We start from the raw sequence: 18,856 nt of genomic DNA, 5'->3' as shown, positions 1-18,856 counted from the left end.
GTGGAAATGAATTTAAACCCTGGAGCCATTGAAAACCGGACAATGAATAAACCAGACACCTTCCCCGGGGAACTCGGATGGGCTCCGAAGGGGCTTATCTCTCTCCCGGCAGCAGGTCCCTGGGGGGGCTGCCTGCCGTCCAGATCCTGTCGGCTCCTTGGCAGCTGGAAGTCTGTTAGCTGCTCCTTTGTTTTAAAGGGGGAATATTTATGTAAATGGCCTCAGTCCCGTGAGCAGATTAAACTGCCCTGAAAGGGTCTAATCGGTTTCCTCCGGCCAAAACCCGGAGCTGATTGTTTCCTGCACCTGGTCTGCCTTCCCAGGGGTCCTGGCGGAGGCCCGTCCCTCTGCTGCAGGGACCCCATGTTGCCTTCTCCCCTGGCCAGTCCTCGCAGGCTGGCTTGGCGATTACCCTCAGGGCGCCAGAGCTGTGCCCCCGGTGACTCGGGGGCTTAGACCATGGGATGAATATGAACTACCCGAAATGCCCCCTGAGCTGCCTGAGAAACGCGTCAGATGTGGCAAAGCTTCCACTCGGCCTGGCCTGCAAACAGCGCAGATGGGTCTGGATGCTGGTTGCCAGGCTGCCCAGACACACCGATTCTAGAATGTTCTGTGCTGCCCGACTGAAGGGTTTTCGCCTCACTCACAGAACTGGTGGCCCGACTGGTTCTGTACTCCCGTGTGTGTGTGTGGAGTGTGCGTGAGCATGTGTGTGTGTGTGTGTGTGCACGAGTGTGATTGTGTGTGTGTGCGTGTGACTGTCAGTGTGTAACTGTGTGTGAATTTGGTCTGAGTCCTGCTTTCATTCCTGGGGGAGCAGCTAACTCTCCATTACCTGAAACCTTTCTGTGACCACCATCTACCAAACCCTTGATACATGGCCAGGTCAGCTAAGGCCAGTTTGCCGGACCTTTTAATGATTACACAGATTTACACACATTAACATGAAGATGCCTGTGATATGTTGGCGTGTTTGCTATCTATCGCCGTACAACCTACTCCCAAACTTAAAACAGCAGTGACCACTTGTTGTGGGTCACAGCTTCTGTAGGTTAGGGGTTCGGACAGGGCGTGCTCTGCCTCCCGAACGTCTGGCGTCTCCCCTGGACGACTGGAAAGCCAGGGGCTGGAGTCACCTGGGGCACATCCCCTCATGCCCTCTGGGGACTAGCTGGGGCTGTGACACCCTGGCCTCTCCAGCTAATCTATTAGCTAGAAGCCAGCCGCCGGGCCCCACCCCATCAGGGCGAGGCCTAGGCCCCACCTCTGCCTCGGAGGGAAGGGTGTCGGAGAACTTGGGGAAATATTTTAAAACCACCACAACTGGCAAAAGACAAAGAAACAACAAAGAAAAAAATGAAACACAAGGACATTAAATACAATCCTATTTTGGTAAAAAGAAAAACGGGTATTTGAGAAGTTTGGAAGAGCACATTCTCCAGGGAAATGTTTATCTTTTTACTTCATGCATTTTCTAAAATGCTCGATGCACACACATGTCTCCTCTCATAGTCATGAAAGGCGGTGCATGACGTCTGTCTTCACTGAACCTAAAGAATGCGTGGACATGCTGTGGAGCTCAAACAGGCTACATGCACTGAAAAGTGAAATCGTCATCACTTCTGCCTTTTATACACGAAGCTCACGACGTGAGGGGCTCCCTGGGCTGCCCTGTCCCACGTCTCAGCGGGCTGGCCGTCTCGCTTCCTTCCTGCCCCCCCGGGCTCCGGCCCCCTTGTCCTCCTAACCCGTCACCCCCAGGCTAACCCCCACGCCGAAGCCTTCCCTCCCACTCGGGGTGCAGTCAGCACCCTCCCCCACCTCCACTTGCGCTGCAGTTGCCTCAGTAAGTGACTCCCTAGGCCGGCGACTGCCCCCCGCTGTGCCACAAGAATTCTTAACACGTGCGACACCTGTTTAGTCGGAGGCCCTGACCTTTTCCCCTTAGATTGTCAAATTAAAAAATGACAACCGCCAGCACAATAGCTGTCTGGTGTGAATGAATAAAAATGATACCTTTTTTCTGGTCAGATCAGCAAAAAATACATTTTTCAGGGTGCGGCAGAATTTTGGTCATTAGTGCATGTGCCATGAGATGAAATGGTGACATCGCCGCTCTGGACTGTGAGCTCTGATCCTCATCACCTCCCTCACCCAGCGCCTGCTGTTTAAGAAAACTTTGAACAACAAATTTACTTTTGTTTCCATGTGGGTGCGTGTCCCTCAGTCTGGCCAAGGAAGGTACCAGATGGGGGGGAACCACCACAACCTTAGTCAGCCTCTGTGACAGACCCAAGAGAGGCCTTTGGGTAGATCAGTAGGAGTCTGCTTTTCTATGACTATTTTAATCTATAGGATGGCAGCCTGCCCTACTATTCAACAAGTTGTGCCATTTTTGTCTCTGTGTATATATTTAACAGCTGTGGTATCTTTTAGGGTAATCATAAGGGAATTTACTGTGCACACAACAAAAGTCTGGAGATAGGTTGACTGGGTGGATCAAAGGTGTCCACAGGAATCCAAGTACTTTCCGTATCTTCTCGCTTATTAATCCTTACCTGAGGATATTTTTCCCATTGATTTTTTCAGAGAGAGTGGAAGGGAGGGGAGCAGAGAGAGAGGGAGAGAGAAACATCGATGTAGAGAGACACATCGATTGGTTGCCATCCGCACGCACCCTGGCCAGGACTGGGCATTGAACCTGCAACCCAGGTACAAGCCCTTGATTGGGAATAGAACCTGCAGCCCTTTGGTGCCTGGCCGATGCTCTAACCACTGAGCCACACCTGCCAGGGCTTTTTCAGTATCTTCACTCCATCACCTTAGGTTCCACCTGTTAGCATAGGCACAGTGTACATGGCGACCGTGGCTTTAGATGTCACAGCCACACACAAAATACCCGAAGGCAGGAGAATCCCCATAGCTTTCTCTTAGGAGGGAGACGTTTCCAAATTCTCTCGGCAGGAATTCTCCAGGCTCAGAGCCAGGGCTGGTCACATGTTCACTCCAGAACCACTATTAGCAGGGGATGGGGTTCCTCTTACACCCAAGAGGCCTCCTAGGGAAGGGTGGGGTGGGGTCGGCCTCACCTGAACACAGACGGGATACCTGACAAAAGAGTTGTCAGGAGGGTGGGAGTGGGTCCCGGGTAGCTCATTGATCTTGCTTATTTGGGGGGGGGCGGGGGCAGGGTTAGTTCTGCACTGCCAATAAGCCTGTATTTAATAGCATCCCATGGTGAAAACATGGCAATAGCAGTGATGATGTCAATACTAGAATGTCTACCATTTTGTGTTCATTTTAGGTGCACTGAGAGGAGAGGCTCCCGCACAGCTGCGGGACTCAGGTCCCCAGACCCCGTGCGAGCACCTGCAGAGCCCCCGAGCCAGGGCTGCTCCGTGGAAGTGTCAGGACCTTTCCAAAGTAAACTGGAGAAAGCACAGAGGAGTACGTACTGGGACAGGGAGCAGGGGGAGCACCGCCGTGCAAAAGGCCTGGGGCCAGGAAACCTCAGGAATCAGAACGAGGCTCTGCGGTCTGGCTGGCGCGGGATTCGCACGCGCTCTGCTTCCCGCCCGGGGAGGCCGGGGCGTCCGGGGCAGAGGGAAAGGCAGAAGCTGAGCCGGGGCTGGACGCCGCGACCTGACCGCTCCTCGGCCGCCCCGAGGGCAGGCGGGAGGGTGTGGGGCAGCCAGCGGCACCGTCACTCACGAAACGCTTCCGGTCTCGGCTGAGCGGCGGCCACTGGATAGAATTCAGACGTCTCGCGCTCTCCTCTTTAATCCTCACCAGAGGGTCTGTTTGTTGATCTTGGAAAGAGGGAGGGAGAGAGAGAGAATTGATGGGTTGCCTCCCTCACTCGCCCCACCGGGAATCAAACCCACAACTCCTGTGTTCAGCATGACGCTGGAGCCACCCAGGCACCCGGCCAGGGCTCTTTTTAAGACGCGAGTGCCAGCGTTACCCACGGCAGAGGCTATCGGGAGCCTTAAGGAAAACCGCCCAGGCAAGCGGCCTACACTGCGTCTCGACGTTGTCTATGCCCCCAAAGGGTGATTACGTTACGCTTTCTAAACATTTATTTCCAGGATTAAAACGCACAAATTAATCTTTTCCTTTTAACAGCACCTGTTTCATAGAATAGCCTCTCCCTTGGCTAGGTCAGCAGGGCCGACTCTGAGTAATTCCACACCTCATTTTGTTTTTAACTTTGCCCAGCGCATCACTGACGTGACATAAATATTTATTACAACCGCAATTCTAAATAACACTGCTCTGTGCAGGACCACTTTGCATTCATGTTCTGAGATACTTTCATTGTGCCAGCATATTTCAATTATTAGAGTTCCCATATTTTATTTTTCTTTTGTGGCCAAAAGAAGATGGTTCCTGAGACGCCAGAGATTTTTTAAATGGCTAACATGGTAATTTAGGAATCTTACAATGCACACTGGGGTGAGGGGTGGGGAGGACTCATGCACCGGAAGCACAGATCACCGAGCCCATGGCCTGAAGCCACCCGGGGCGCTGAGTCACCCCGAGGTGCTGCAGGGCTCCGGGGTCAGTTGCGGCCACTCCAATAGACTGAATTAAGTGTGTCTGCGCAGTCGTTGCAAAAGGGTTGACTCATCGAAGTTAAATGTGCCTTTGGCAGAGGGCTTCTCCCAGCCTTCTTTACAAGGGGACCTGGTCATGGACTGTCACCTGTCTGCAGCTTCCTGGGCAACAGGGTGCTGCCAGGTATAAACCACTGAAGGAGACAGGACACAGTGACAGAGCACTGTCACGAGTGTGGAGCCTGAACTAGTGCCCAAGGCAGACACGACCCAGCTCAGGCTTCCCACCCCCAGGTCTGCCTCAGGGAGCTCAGCCCAACACGCTGCCTTTCCCCCCCAGGGTCAAATAAAAGCCAGTCTGTAAAAAAGATTTTCCCTGTGTGTCCACAGGAGGACACAAGGGCACATTTACTGCTATTCTGATTTTAATAAATGTTGATTTCATGCTAAGCATGGGCCTTCTGGTCATCCTGAGCCTGCCGGTCCTTACGCCGTGGAGGCTGCAGGCCTCTGGACACGAGACAGGCAGCGCATCCACGTGGAGGAGCACAGCGGCGACACCCCGCCCGGGGCCTGCAAGGCGGTCGCCTTGGGGTAACCCCGCGGACCCCACACAAGGCTTGTTTCTGGACTCTCGTGCAGGATGCTGCTGAGGTCAGATATTTCAGGAGGAGCGACTGGCACAGGGAAGGAAGTCCTGTTCTTTTTATTTGTGCTTTTCTTCTATATGGCTTGAATATTTATTTCTAATTTTGTCATACCCTTTAGTATTTTCATTCGTAGGATTATGGGCCCTCCCTTGTATTGTCTTGTACTTTTTAAAATTAGAACATTGTTCATTGCAAAGTGTTACTTTGCAATGAGACAAAAAGAGAGATAGTACATGCAAACATAGACTCACAGTGAAGGGGTGGAAAACGGCATCCAGAGAAAAGCAGGGGTAGGCAATGTTATATCTGACACAATAGATTACAAGATAAAAAGGGTAGAGACAAAGATGGACATTTTATAATGATAAAGGGGTCGGGACAATCCATCGAGAAAATATAATACTTACCAATATATATACACCTCGTCAGGGAGCACCAAAATATATGAAGTACCTACTAACAGAACTAAAGGGAGAAACTGAGAAAAATACAATTATAGTAGGGGACCTAAACACCCCACTGGCAGCAACGGATAGATAATAAAAACAGAAAACCAATAAGGACATATCAGCTTTAAATGATACTTTAGCCCCAATGGATTAGTTGACATTTACAAAGACTTTACCAGGTTATACATTTTCCCAGTGCACATGGAACATTCTCAAAGATAATCCATGTCTATCCTCCACAAATTTAAGAAGATTGAAATTGTGCCAAGCATTTTCTCCAACCACAATGCTTTGAAATTGGAAACCAACTGGAAGAAGATAGAGGGAAAAACAATAACTATGTGGAGATTAAACAACAGGCTACTAGGGAATGATTGGGCTACAGAAGAAATAAAAGGAGAGATCAAAAAATACATAGAGACAAGTGACATGCCAAAACCTATGGGATGCAGCCAAAGGAATAATAAGAGGGAGGTTGATAGCATTACAGGCTTGCTTCAAGACCAAGTCCAACTGGCCTACGGTGATGGAACCCACAATGGGTCTTGCCTCCTGGAGGTGCTGACTGGGAGCAGGGATAAAGAAACTTTCTGGGGGTGCCTCACATGTCCCATCTGGGTCTAGGTGGTGCTTAGGAGGTGTGTGCATACATAAACATTCAGCAAGTACAATCAGCATCAGTGTACTTGATATGCTGACTCAATAAGAAAGTAAAACAATTGTCAGAGGCTGTTAAACACCTAATCTCTTTGTCAGGTGACCCGGAGATTCATCCTGGCAGTGGCCTGGTTAACCTGGGGCCAGAGGTTCTTGGAACTGAGGGGTGTTGGGCCCCCGGAAGACAGAATTTAGTGTTGGAGACAAATATGTAGCTCCATTGAACAAGTAGCTCCATTGAACAGGGGGAGAAGTATTCGCACTGACAGTTTGTGGTGATTGGTAGAGCCCACGAGCTCCACATCCACAGAGCTTCCTCCCAGTTGGCTTTTTACCTCCTCGTGTGCACGGATGAGACTGACATTTGAAGAATACTAACAATAAAGAGGAGAGGTCTGAGGAGAAAGTGCAGGACAAGCAAGACGTGTATTTACATGAAAAGTAATAGAATGTTTCTACAAGTCTCGGTAAGTCATGTGCTCACACTAAAGGAGAACCAAGGAAGCAAAGAGGCGACTAAGAGCATTCACCTGGAAACGAGGGGGAGGGAGCCTAGGTCCCTGAGGCTCTCACTCCAGGTGGGCGCAGGCCCACATGCTCCTCTCCTCAGGGCTGGTCCCGTGCATTTCATCTCACGTAGGTCATATATAACCCGCGAGGATGTGACCTTCTGAGAGTGCTTCTAAATGACAGGAGGACACTATATTAAAAGGACAGAATTTAAAATTATGATTGAAATATTTTTTAAAAAGAACAAGACCTAGGAGAAGTAGAACCTAAAGATACACAAAAGGTGAAAACGAAAGCACTGAGTAGGTGGTTTAATAGCCAGAGAAGAATTCTGAAACGGGCAGGAGAGAGTCAACCAGAACTTTCCCCCAAGTTGAAAGCCATACCCCTAGACTGGAATTTTTTCTATCAATCGGGTACAAGTAAAAAACTTAGAAAACCAAGAGTACTTAGAATGCTGATAGAGAATATTCTAAGTCTGAAGCATACAAAATACCCAAGGACACACGCTACAGAAGAACAGAAATCGGAACGCCAGACTCCAGCACTGAAAGCCGGACGGCAATGCCTCCAGGGCAGTGCCTTTGACAGAGGGCAGCCGCTCCTCACCTGGGTCTGGAACCTGGGAACTGCCAAGAGCAGGGAGCTCCTCAGACACACGTCCTCAAGGTCAGTCAGCCGCATGCATCGTTCTTCCTCAAGCTGATACAGAAAGGGATATGCCCCGAGAGCTGGGTGCTGAGCCGGGAACAGGGCCGGGGCGCATCCCGAGGGAGCGAGGACACTGCGGGGACCTAGGCCGCCAGCGCTGAGCCGGGAGGCTCCACTCCGCATCAGCAGAGGAGGCTGCGCTGTCCCATGGATCCCAGGTAAATCAGCGCAGGCACAGGAAGGAAGAAACAAAACCAGCAATTTTATCCACAAAAAACCCAAAATATACAGGAATGAATTACGTTAGTCAGGTTGGATTTGAACCACCTTTCCGGCAGACGGTAGAGCTGTTAACTGGAAATCAGTTTCATTACATCAGGAGGGTACCGTGGAGGGAGGGAAGAGCTCGGGTGGGGAGAGTCGCCTAGAAGAGACTGGAGACCAGCAGTGCGAGGCAAACGCCAGGGAGCAGTGCGAGTCTAAGCCGGGCCTCCGGCCATACGCGAGTTTCCAGCTCAGCTGCGCGACGTGTACACTAAGGAGCAGCAGCTCAAGTTCATGGGCCAACGACATTTCACTTCACAAGAGTGATTCGGCCCCCGCAGGTAGTTTTGGCTGGGGGCTCTTCAATTCACAGGTGAACTGTGATAACTTCTACCTGGAATATTCCCCTCTCCCTCTTGAGAAGCCAAGTTCCATGGATCCCTGGGTAGAAAACCAGATAAGCCTCCAGCCCGTGGGAGGTTCACAGAGCACTGATCCAGTCAGCCTGGGCAGCCCCACTAGAGAACCCGGCAGGGTCTCGGTCAAGGCTTATGTTTCTCCAGTTGGACCCAGATTTGACAGAGGTGTTACCACCCTCCCCTGAAAAGAAAAAAAATGACAGTGTCGCTGAGGAAATGACCTGCCAGGCCCTCTGCCAGAACCGCTTTCCCTGGGCTGTGGGTACCGAGACCCCTGCTTTTCAGAAGAGTTCGTTTTGAGGACCCGACACACTGGCTTCCTTTCAGAGGGTGAACCAGGAGCTCGTGGCCACGTCTATTTGGATTCTCATGGGAAGCAGCAAACATGACTTGGCCATCCCCCTGTCACTTATTGCCTGACATTTGTCTGCCTCAGTTGTGGGCAGTTTCCCTGGACTGTTTCAGTCCCCGTACCTAGTCAAACACCTGTCTCATGCCACGTCCAGCACATGTGTGATTTGAGTGAACTCTAGTCACAGTGTTCTTAGCTTCTACCAGATACATTGACAGACACTTGAAATGTGGTGAGCACAAAAATTTCCATTTAACTTTAAAACAGCTCTTCTATTCAGCTACTAAAATACTTGGGAACAATTTGGGTTTGTGAATCTTTTTCAACTGCAAATCTTATAAAACCTAAAAACATACTATTGCTAATTACCATATAACCTGAAAACAGATTCGCTAATACACATGGGATATAAAAAACAGCCTCCAGTTAGTCACAGGAAAGTACTATTTTAGATTAAACACAATTAAAATGTTTTATCTATTCAAGGTTGCCAAGAAAAACTGCAGGTATACTCAGTAATGAAGGTGTCTCATGACTGAGTTAACCGCTATGTCCCCTGCAATCAAAGACCGTGGCTCTTCCCTTTGAGACACGTAGGCTCAGCACTGTAGAAGGCAGCCGACAGTGACAGACCTTTGCGTCCAGACATCTAGCTCAGCCGCAGCGCCCAGCATCAGGCAGACGGGCCAGCCTCAGAAACCAGTCAGGCGGGATCTGTGCCACTGGAAATGGTCCCCCTGAGAGCTGAGTGCTTTCAGGACAACATGGAGCCAAGAGCACAGGTCTGGAGTTGGAGCTACATTCCAGCTCTACCGTTACCTGACCTGTGATACCGGCTTATCAAAGCAGTTTCTCGTAGAGGCTCCACACACTTGCTTTGTTTCACAGGGTAAGCTATTTGACCTCTATATGTCCCAGATCCTGGAAATTGGGGATGAATGCTCACCTTATTAGGTTTTCATGAGACTCAAGTGTGTTATCAAGCATTTAGGATAGTTCCTGTCCCCTAAAGAGCATATAGTGTCCCTATCAATTAAGTAAGTGGTGGGGTTGACTTGATCAAAATGTAGCTGTTAAAAGCCAAGATTAATACTTTGTACTTTGCTGAAAGGTCAAGTAACCAAAAGTTTCTTCTTGCAGATAAGTGGGGACACCTGATTTACTAGGGTTACTTTAGTATCAGGTGGAAAAGGTAGAGGCTGCCCTGGGTATAACCAACAGCACTCGCTAGCAGGGAGTTCCTGGAGCGGGGCGTTCATCGCGAGAAGCCTCCCTGTGTGTCTATGAGCCTTAAGAAATACTGACCCAGAAAATTACTTGGTTCAGCTTCAAAACTAAGCCTCTTCTGATCAAGCCACCTCCAGTTAACTGATCCAAGACCAGATCCCTCCTCTTAGTTGTTTGAGACACTGGTTTTCAAAGAATGATTTTTGAAACAGGAAGATCAGTATTACCTGAGAAATGGTTGGAAATACAAGCTCTTAAGTCTCAGGGCAGACCTACTTAATCGGAAAATCTGGGGAGGAGGCCGGCCATCTCTTGCTGTCAGCCCCGCTTTGAGCCTGATGCTCTGACATTTGAGAGACAGGGGTCTAGAAGGCCAGGACGAGCCGGCCTAGTTCTGCCTTAGTCTGATCTCCTGGAAGAGTTTTGTTTTGCACATCTCTTGAGCTTGTAAAAAGTCTCTGCTCAGTCAGATATTTAGCTCTTGTATATGCTGTGAATTGTCAACTATGAAATTCTACTGAGATGTTCAGAAGACAGAGGGCTGGAGTGGAAAGAATAAAAACCACGATACCTTATTATTGGGTAAAACACACCCTTGCCCCCCCCCCCCCCAAGATGGAAAGAGAAGATGCCAACAGCAAATAGGCAAAGAGCTAAAGAAATCAGCCTTTCAAATGAGAAGCTGGGCACAGGCTGCTGGTGAAATCTAGTTTTATTGACACGTTTGGTCTGAGTAACTCATCTCCACTTCTTGATAGCCAGGTAGGACACCAACAAGACTCCAACAGCTAAGGTCCCAGAGAGGCCTGCCACCCACAGAGCGTGGGAGCCCGCAGGGGGCCCTGGAGGATGGAAAGGGGTTAGCGTGGGCACCGCGTGCTGATGAAGACCAGTCTTCAACAAGCTAGTGGCCTTTTCTGAGGGCCACACCGATTATGTAAGCAGGGAGAGGGACAGGGGGAGAGGAAGCAGCTTCGGTCTAATGGTTCAGGCAGGTAGTTAAGTCTTCTACTCACCTGAGTACTTAGGAAGCTTTTCTGAAGGCTCCTCCGGGGCCTGGAGGAGGACCATGGGGCCCCTGCTAGAAACGTCGGCAGTGCTGCTGCCGGAGGGGACGCCGGGGCTCCTCCTTCCTGCGAGAGAGGACAGCGTTTTGCACATGGGGCTGTGGGGTGTCAGGAAGCGAGTCTAATACAAGGCGGGGTTCCTCAAAACACACAGCTTTGCTCCATGCCTTGAGAACTCAATGTGGGAAACCCCGTATTCGTGTGTTAATACAAATTTGAGCAAGGTAGACTTTATCCAGCTCCATCACCTGTTTCACCAGGATTTGGGATACAGATCATGATGGACTGCCTCAGAACTGCCATTCTTTCTTAAACAGTTAGACAAGAACATGCTAATACCAAGGCCCTCTCCTTGATGCAAAGGTAACTGATAAAGGCCTTGGAAAAATTAATCCAAGTTTTAGTTTTCTAGAAGTATATAGATTATATATCATTGGAGTTAGACATTCAGTACTCAATGTAGAGGTGTTTTGCTGTTTTGTTTTTTGCCAACAGGGACTTAAAGCTTCAGGGGTCATGAATCCAGTTAATTCAGGGACTAGATATAAATGTTAGTAGCACACGTGCACACACACACACACACACACACACACACACACACACACACAGAGAGTAGGGGCTTTGGGCCTCACCAGCATGAGTGCATACTCTAAGCCTTCAATCATGCCCACTTGTCGATCTTCAAACCACATAGCCAGACCTGCCTTCAAGCAGGTGTAGAAGTCTACGTTTGTGAGCGATGCACATAGAAGAGTGTGTGTGTTCCTGTGTGTATGTGTGTGTGTTGATTGGGCCATATGTAGGCCATGAGACAGTTTGATTCCCGGCTCAATGAGAACTCATTGGAAAAGCTAGGGCTGAGAGTTACTTGAGGACTTTTAGCTTCTATTTAAGAGGCCTGGGGCTCTGAAATGTGAGGTCTTTCTGTTCTGTGTCATAAAGCCCTTGGAGCGGCCTAATAGGTTGAATCTCCATTTGATTCATTGGCACAGGGTGGAAGGTTACCCTGAGACTGCAGTGTAGACAGCTTGGATACTCACGCCTAGCCACAGGACAGGTGACACAGGACAGTGTCCCCGCAGGCTGGCAGAGGGACACACTGCAGTGCAAGTACACCTGCAAGCCAAGAGAGTGGGAGCACGCTGAGGCACCTCATCGTGAGAGGCTGGACCGCTCCATCCCCAGGACAAGTCCAGGCGAGTCAGAAGGTCCCGACAGCCCAGGCCGTCATAGCAGCACTAGAGAACGCAGCCTAGTTCACAGACGTCACACACGCCGTCAGCACCAAGGATTGTTCTGAGGCAGTACCGACAGCCAGCCTCAAAGGCTGCCTTGGCTGAGGACTGGCAGGATGTGGAAAGACTGAGTTGGGGGGGGGGTGTCAGCCCTGCTGAGGGCCATGGGAGGAGGCATCATACCGGTCCCCTGAGCACTAGTCGGGCCTCCGAGTCCACAAAGCTGAAGGTGAAGATGCTGAAGCGCTGGGAGTGGGAGGGGAACTCCACACTTCTGGCCTCTGGGACAGGAATCAGGTGGGTCCAGTAGTTGTCTCCAGCGTAGGGGCATCTAAGCCAAGATATCCACAGTCAAGGTGGGCTTCCGTGAGGGACTCTACCAAGGCACTTAAAGGAACCACTCACCCCTTCACCAGCAGGGGCCACTGCGGCTGATGCAGAGGGTCTGGGCTGGGTGTGGCCCAACAGTGATGGAGCAGCAGCCTGAGGTTGGGGTCAGTTCTGTGACGGACGGAGACCTCCACATAAATGGGGTCCCGGAGTAACTTCACCACTGGGTAGTCACCAGCACTGTAGTAGGAGCTGTAGTTTTCGTCTGCAAGAGGCCGAAGTGAGTCAAAGCAGTAAAGACAGAGCCAGTAGCTGTAGGCTGCTTGAGACAGACCATCTCCCACATCAACTCCTCTAGCAAGTGTCTTGTGACCAAGGCAGGGTCTTCATGCTCACAAGGTGACAGGACTCAGACTGTAGTCCAGATGCTCCAGCCAAAAGGTTCTTACCTCTGGCAATCTGAAGTTCCAGAGTGAGGGGTCCAGGCTGGGTCTCAGGCTGGGGCAGTGGGGGACGGACAACCTGGACATTGACCGGGAGGGCGTTGCTACTTATGGTGTAGGTGCAGTGGACTCGGAGCCTGCGGACAGACAAGGGTCAGCCAGCTCAATGGGCCGGCTGTGCCACCTTTCATTGACTGCTCAAGGAATCACTAAGTGCCAGGTGTTGGACAAGTTTGTAAACATGGGCATGGTTCCTGGCCTTGTGGGAGCTCTATTTTTGTTGGGGAGACCAATATTAAAGGGATCAATATTCAGGAGTGGACAGTAAGAAACACAAACAGACAGGGCCTGTGAAAGAAAGGCGCCTTCTATAGAAAGGGAGTCAGGGAAGATCGTACAAGGATTTGCTATGAAGGAAGGAGGAACAGTCACTGAGGTGCAGGAAGGAGGACAGTGGACAGAACAGTTATGGAGGCGAGAAGGGCTGAGGTCCTTCAGAGACTACAGAAGGGCATTCGGGCTGGAGAGGAGGGGTAGAGACTGAGACTGTTTAGGTCTGGCTGGAGAAGTCCCAAAGGCTACACTACGACAGAGTTAAAGCCCTCACTGTCATCCCACAGCTTCCAGGACACTGAGCTGAGATTTTAAAGGGATCCTTTTGGCCACAGCATGCACGACGGATGCAGAGGGGAAAGGTCAAAAGGAGAACCAGGCGATGTGTTAAACGAAATGCAAGCCCAGGCGAGTCTGAGACTTAGACCATCCGGTCGGTGGCATCAGTGCAGGCAGACCTACGCAACAGTCAGCGAGACCGGATGACCAAGCAGACAGGCTCTCGCTGCTAGGACTCGTCCTGTGGATTCGGCGCTTACCTCTGGACCCCTGCTCCATGCAAGAGGGCTCCACTCTAGCCGAGCAGGTCAGGTTAGCGAGGACTTTTACCTGAAGGTACTTTCGCGGGTGATGGAACCTCGGCTCCAGGTTCTCACCTCCCTGGCTGCCTCTAGCTCGTTTTCGTACACTGCCTGGTCTCCAGCGATCTGGGGGAGCAGGTGAGAAAACTTGTCACTCCTGCGGCCGGAGCCACAGCCCCCTGCCCTGCTCTGGTCTAGCCCTCGACGCTGCCCTGCTGTTGGCTGCTGCATCTTCTCCATGAGCAGAAGCAAGGGACGGAGCCACTCCACCTTACTTGAGGACAGAGGGAAGGAAGGAGCTTAGGTCCTCAGATGAGGTGACCAGGGGTGCTGCCACCGTCTCTGGTCAGGCCCCTGCTCGCTCCCGGGCAGGGCGGCCAGAGGAGCCTGTTCTTGCCCTCTACCTGGCGAGTGCCAGCGCCCGCGGAGCACAGCTGCGAGGGTCGGGGCCGCTGGCTCGGGGGTTGTTTCAGAGTCCCTGGGATGAGCTCTCCTGTCCGGGAGACCGTCCCCTGCACAAGCAGGGTCAGGTAGAGCCTTCGTGGCTTGTGTTCCAGCTCCCCCCAGCCATGAGGACATTCCTGCCTCACCCCTGGAGCTAGGAGCACAGCTAAGGGCCCGCGGTCTCACCCATCTGGTAGTACCACAGGCCGTGAATGGAAACCGGAACAGGGCAAAGGCTTGTGTTGTCATCACAGGGTCGCATTCGCTGTCGTTGCTGAAGGCCATGTGCACAGAGTTCAAGAGCAGTGGGGGCGAGGTCACATTGAGGGCCACAGCAATGGAGAAGTGGCCGTCCTGGGTACAGTGTGAGGTCACTGAAATACCAGAGGGCTGTGCTGAAGGTGGGTGTCTCCCCTGCTGAGCCCTGGATGGAAGCCTAGTTAGTTCCTTTTGACCACTCCCCCTGAGAAGGTGGCAATCCCGGCTGTGACCTTGGTGCCAGTCCAGCTGCCCAGAGCTTAGTCAGGCTCAGGGTCAGTGCCTGGGTGTGAAACTTGCCTCCATCACTTAGTGTGTGACCTCTGACAAAGTGTAACCTCTGGCTGCAGCTCCCCCTGAAGTGGGGCAGTGCCTGTGTTATGTTGCTAATCGGTTATTTTCAGAGCTTAGAGAAGTGTGGCCTGTGCTCACTGGTGACAGTCACGTGAATTACAAAGCCTCAGTAGGATTGGGGTATAGAGAAAGTGTTTGAAAGGAGGTCCTCTAGTCAACCCAACCATCAGCCACTGGAGCAGGAGGGGCTGTTCCTGGGTCACGGGTGGTGTCTGGCGCCTAGACGTAGCTTCCAGAGACCGGTAGTGTTGTGTCTGTATGTTCGGTTCCTAGGAGCGCAGACAACAGGAGGCTGTGGGAGCTCCATGTCAGGGTCAGGGGCTCCGGGTGCACTGGGCAGGCCCTTGGGCATGTCCAGCATCTGCCTTCGGGGGGGGGTCTGAAAGGCCTCCAGGTTCAATTGCCGGTTATGGGCACTTCTCAGCTGGTTTCAGAGACGCCTCACTCACCTGTGTTTCCATAGTAACAAGACCTCCCACTGGCGTTGTAGCAGCAGCCCAGCACCTTGCAGTCTCCTTGTGTGGTGGGTGCGGGAGCACAGGGCAGCCTGTCCCCCAGGGGGACAGACTCACACAGGTCAGCACCCGGAGCAGTGAGGGCTGGATTTTGAAGAGAACAACAACTCAGGCTACGGAACAGAGCTCGGGCTCCAGGAGAAGGTGTGGTGCCCGGCCAGTGGCTCGGTGGTTAGAGCATCGGCCTGTGGCCTGAAGGGACCCAGATCCTATTCTGTCCAAGAGCATGTACCTCGGTTGCAGGCTCCATCCCTGGCCCTGGTTGGGACGCGTGCAGGAGGCAACCAATCGATGTGCCTCTCACATCCATGTCCCCCCCACCCCCACCCCCCGGAGAGCAATGGAAAAGATATCCCAGGGTAAGACAGTCATTGTCACAAAGCATGATGTTCCCATGAACATCCAGGCCACGGGCGTAGAAGCACCCATGTTACCACTGGACTAAGTCTCAGGGAATTAGCAAGTGTTGTCACCTGGCAGGAGTCCCTGAAATCAGAACTTCCTGAAAGAGAACCTAACAAGGTCATTGAAGCTGTGGGCTCTTCAAGGAAGAGACTCTTGCCCGGAGGTGCTTCCCAGCCTGGCGCCCATGATCCCTGCGGTCTTTCTGAAACGCAGGCCCCAGTGCAGCAGGGACGGGCTGTCATCGGGCCTCATCAGCAGTGCCCCTCTAGCTACAGCGAGTCTGCTGTGGCTCAGTGGGCTCCCAGGTCACCAGGCGAGGTCTGCGGGGGCTGCGTAACCTTCTCAGCCATCGGGGCTGGGTGGCCAAGCAGCCCCACCCGAGGGGTGGAGCCCTGCTCTTAGCACTCAGCTGCCCTCGGAGGCCAAGTCTCCCTGACACTGCCACATCCTTCCTGACCCCCAAGGCCCAGGCGCTCCTGGTCCTGGTCCGGTTCCTGTTTGAGGTCTGCCCATGAGGGGCCCAGGACCACACTCTGGGGGGGCAGTGACAGCACTGAGGGCACAGGTTGGGGAGAGAGTCTGGGGAGCCCTCCCCACGGGCCGCACCTGGTACTCTCAGGTGGAAGTTATCCTAAGAACGCCTGTTGGGGGAAGGTTGGCAGACCATCCTTCACAAGTGTCAGGTATCACTGCAGAGCAGGTCGCAGTGGCCCAGCACTTACCTGGGAGACCCACAGGACACCTGAGCAGCCTGGTCTTGGCCACTGTCCTGTGCCCGGCTGCGTCTGTCCCCTCGACTCCGACTGGCATGATGTGATAGGAGTTCTGGGAGACAGGCCCTGTGTTAGCCTGGGTGGGGCTGCATGGCTAGGGTTCCTCGTGATCAGGTCCTACTCACCCACTGGCTGACATAGCAGCTGCCGTAGGCTGCCTCCAACACCATGGAGCTGCCGGGGCCCTCCGTCACCTGGGTGCCACAGCCAGAGTCATTCTGCAACAGGTGCAGCAGCCCATGGTCATCTGGGGAGGGAGGGGCAAAGTCACAGCGGCCAGTCACCACGGTGACCATGCAGGGAGAGGACAACCCCAAGGGGCAACCGCCAAGGAGAGGGGTAGACCAGAGGGGCCCGGCTTAGGAGTGAGGGGTCATGTCTACAGGGAAGCTGCAGAGTTTACCAGCAGGGACAGGGTTAGGACAGGAAGCTAGAGGGCGGCTGTAGGTGGCAGAGGAGAAGAGCCTCTGCCCAGGCCAGCAGGTGAGTCGTCACACTTACCCCACACTATCAGTGCCTGGGGAGTCTCTGTCTCCTGGTCAGGAGGGTGGACAGTGTACCGGAGGCCCTGAGGCCCACAGTCAAGATCATCATCATCTTCCAGCACCTCGGGCTCACGCAGGCCACTCAGGGCCAGAGACAGGGGCAAACAGAGCAAGAGGGGCCACAGCCACATGGCACCACCACGAGCCTCCTAGGGGTCAGTCCCACGGGCACTAAGTCCCACAGGTCCACCTCCTTTGCGAGCCAGGCTCCAGGCTCTGGAGGTTCCCTTATATAGAGGTGTACAGTTGTCACCGCAGGTGGGAGCCCTGTAGGGAGGGGCTTCCTCCAGCTTCATTCATTTAGGCCACAGGCTACAGCTGCCTCAGTTTAAGCAGCACAGCCCAAGCGGCCTGCAGAGCCCAGGAAAACTTGGTGCCTGTTAGCTCCAGGAGGCCTCCCAAGGGTGCTCAGGGCAGCACAGACTACTCCCTGGCCTCAGGGGACCTTCCTATGGACCCTGCATGTCTGAGCGAGGCCCAACTCTGCCAGTCTCATGCCAGGTGACCCAGGTAGGCTACCACCTGGTGGCATCATTGTTCCCACCTATAACTTGGGCACAGTAGCTCCTGGCTGGAGTGTCCGTGTCATGTGCCTGGCACACTGCTTTTCAGCATGGTCAGGGCCCTCCAGGACCCTGCCACCTTCCCCACAGGTCCTAAGCTTCAGAAGTCACTGCACAATTAGAGCCTGGCTTGAAATCCCAGAAAAATATCAATCAGTTCCTGATAAAAGCTGACTTAGAACCTTTCCCTGGTCCTAAGAACGAAATCCCCCCAAGGAGTCCTGATGAGTCGCAGAGCTTTTATTTGCCATTTACATGTATTTCAGTTACATTTTCATAGACATGTTGCAGTTTCCTACCTGCCTGCTTTCCACACCTCTGCTCTCCTCAGGAGCTACGGTGCATGCCCTGCACTGGTCAGTTTGGTCACGGGGCCAGGACAGGTGGTGGGGGCATCCGGAGAGGTAGGGATGGGGACCCACTCCTCCCTGTGAAGTGATAGCAAGGACTTCCACCAACGTCCCCAGATGGTCTCCTAGTATATTTAGCCTAATTATCATGAAAAAATTCCCCAAGCTGGCTAAAAATCTTAGCCAAAGCCCTGAGCATTACACTCAGGTATCTCTAATTCTCTCTCACTAATTAAAGCGAACAAATGAGCCTGTGTTCTCCCTGGGAAATTATACAGCCTATTAACCACATGGGGATGACAACATTGAGGGACTGTGAACTCTGCCCTGCCACCACAGGTGGGACATGGCTTTGGGACACTCCCCACTGGGGTTGAATTTGGCCACTGGCGCATCACATCCAGTGTCCTCGCTCACAGCACTGGCTACACCGGACTGTGATGACCACTTACTAACTCAGTGTCCCTACTGGAAGCCCTTGGGGACAGGGACCGTGTTCTGTTTCATTGCATCCTGGATGCCTGGAGCCCAGTGCTCAGTGTTCTTGAGTAAAGAATGAATCGATGACATGCTTTCACCAGTGGTGTGTCCAAGGCTAACTCGCCTACTTGAAAATGTGGTTTCCAGACCTCGCAGGTTCCTCCTATTTTCAATGATGAGCAGATTCCTAACCTTTAGTAACTATACGTGTGATTGCAAGCATGAGGGACTGAGGGTTCGATTTGTGGCCGATGTCCCAGGAGCTAAAAGGCCAGTCTCCCAGCTAGACTCACTAGGGCTGCTCCCTAGAGCAATGAAGAGTCGAGGAACTGCCCATTTTGCTAAGGATTGGAGGCAGAGGTGGTTGTATGGATCTGGCCGCAAAGTCTGAGTCATTTCTTGCCAGCTCTGTGACCTCTGCCAATGAGTTACAGCTTTTACA

The 18,856-nt window shown here is 52.5% G+C and overlaps 1 protein-coding gene across 1 annotated transcript; it reads right to left on the bottom strand.

Moving 5' to 3' along the window:
- Nucleotides 1-10,450: 10,450 nt before the first annotated feature.
- ZP4 (zona pellucida glycoprotein 4) lies at nt 10,451-17,152 on the bottom strand. The gene is given in 13 exon segments (XM_016219717.2): nt 10,451-10,483; nt 10,486-10,580; nt 10,767-10,871; nt 11,846-11,921; nt 12,224-12,371; nt 12,446-12,635; nt 12,820-12,950; nt 13,756-13,853; nt 14,358-14,545; nt 15,233-15,382; nt 16,426-16,528; nt 16,602-16,723; nt 16,978-17,152. Coding segments are annotated over 13 exon segments (1,614 nt in total).
- Nucleotides 17,153-18,856: the final 1,704 nt, after the last annotated feature.

The sequence above is a fragment of the Miniopterus natalensis genome, chromosome 21 (assembly GCF_054644295.1).
Source record: "Miniopterus natalensis isolate mMinNat1 chromosome 21, mMinNat1.hap1, whole genome shotgun sequence".
Classification (NCBI taxonomy): domain Eukaryota; kingdom Metazoa; phylum Chordata; class Mammalia; order Chiroptera; family Miniopteridae; genus Miniopterus; species Miniopterus natalensis.
Note: the sequence above shows the minus strand (reverse complement) of the source record. Positions and strands in the feature narration are given on the sequence as shown.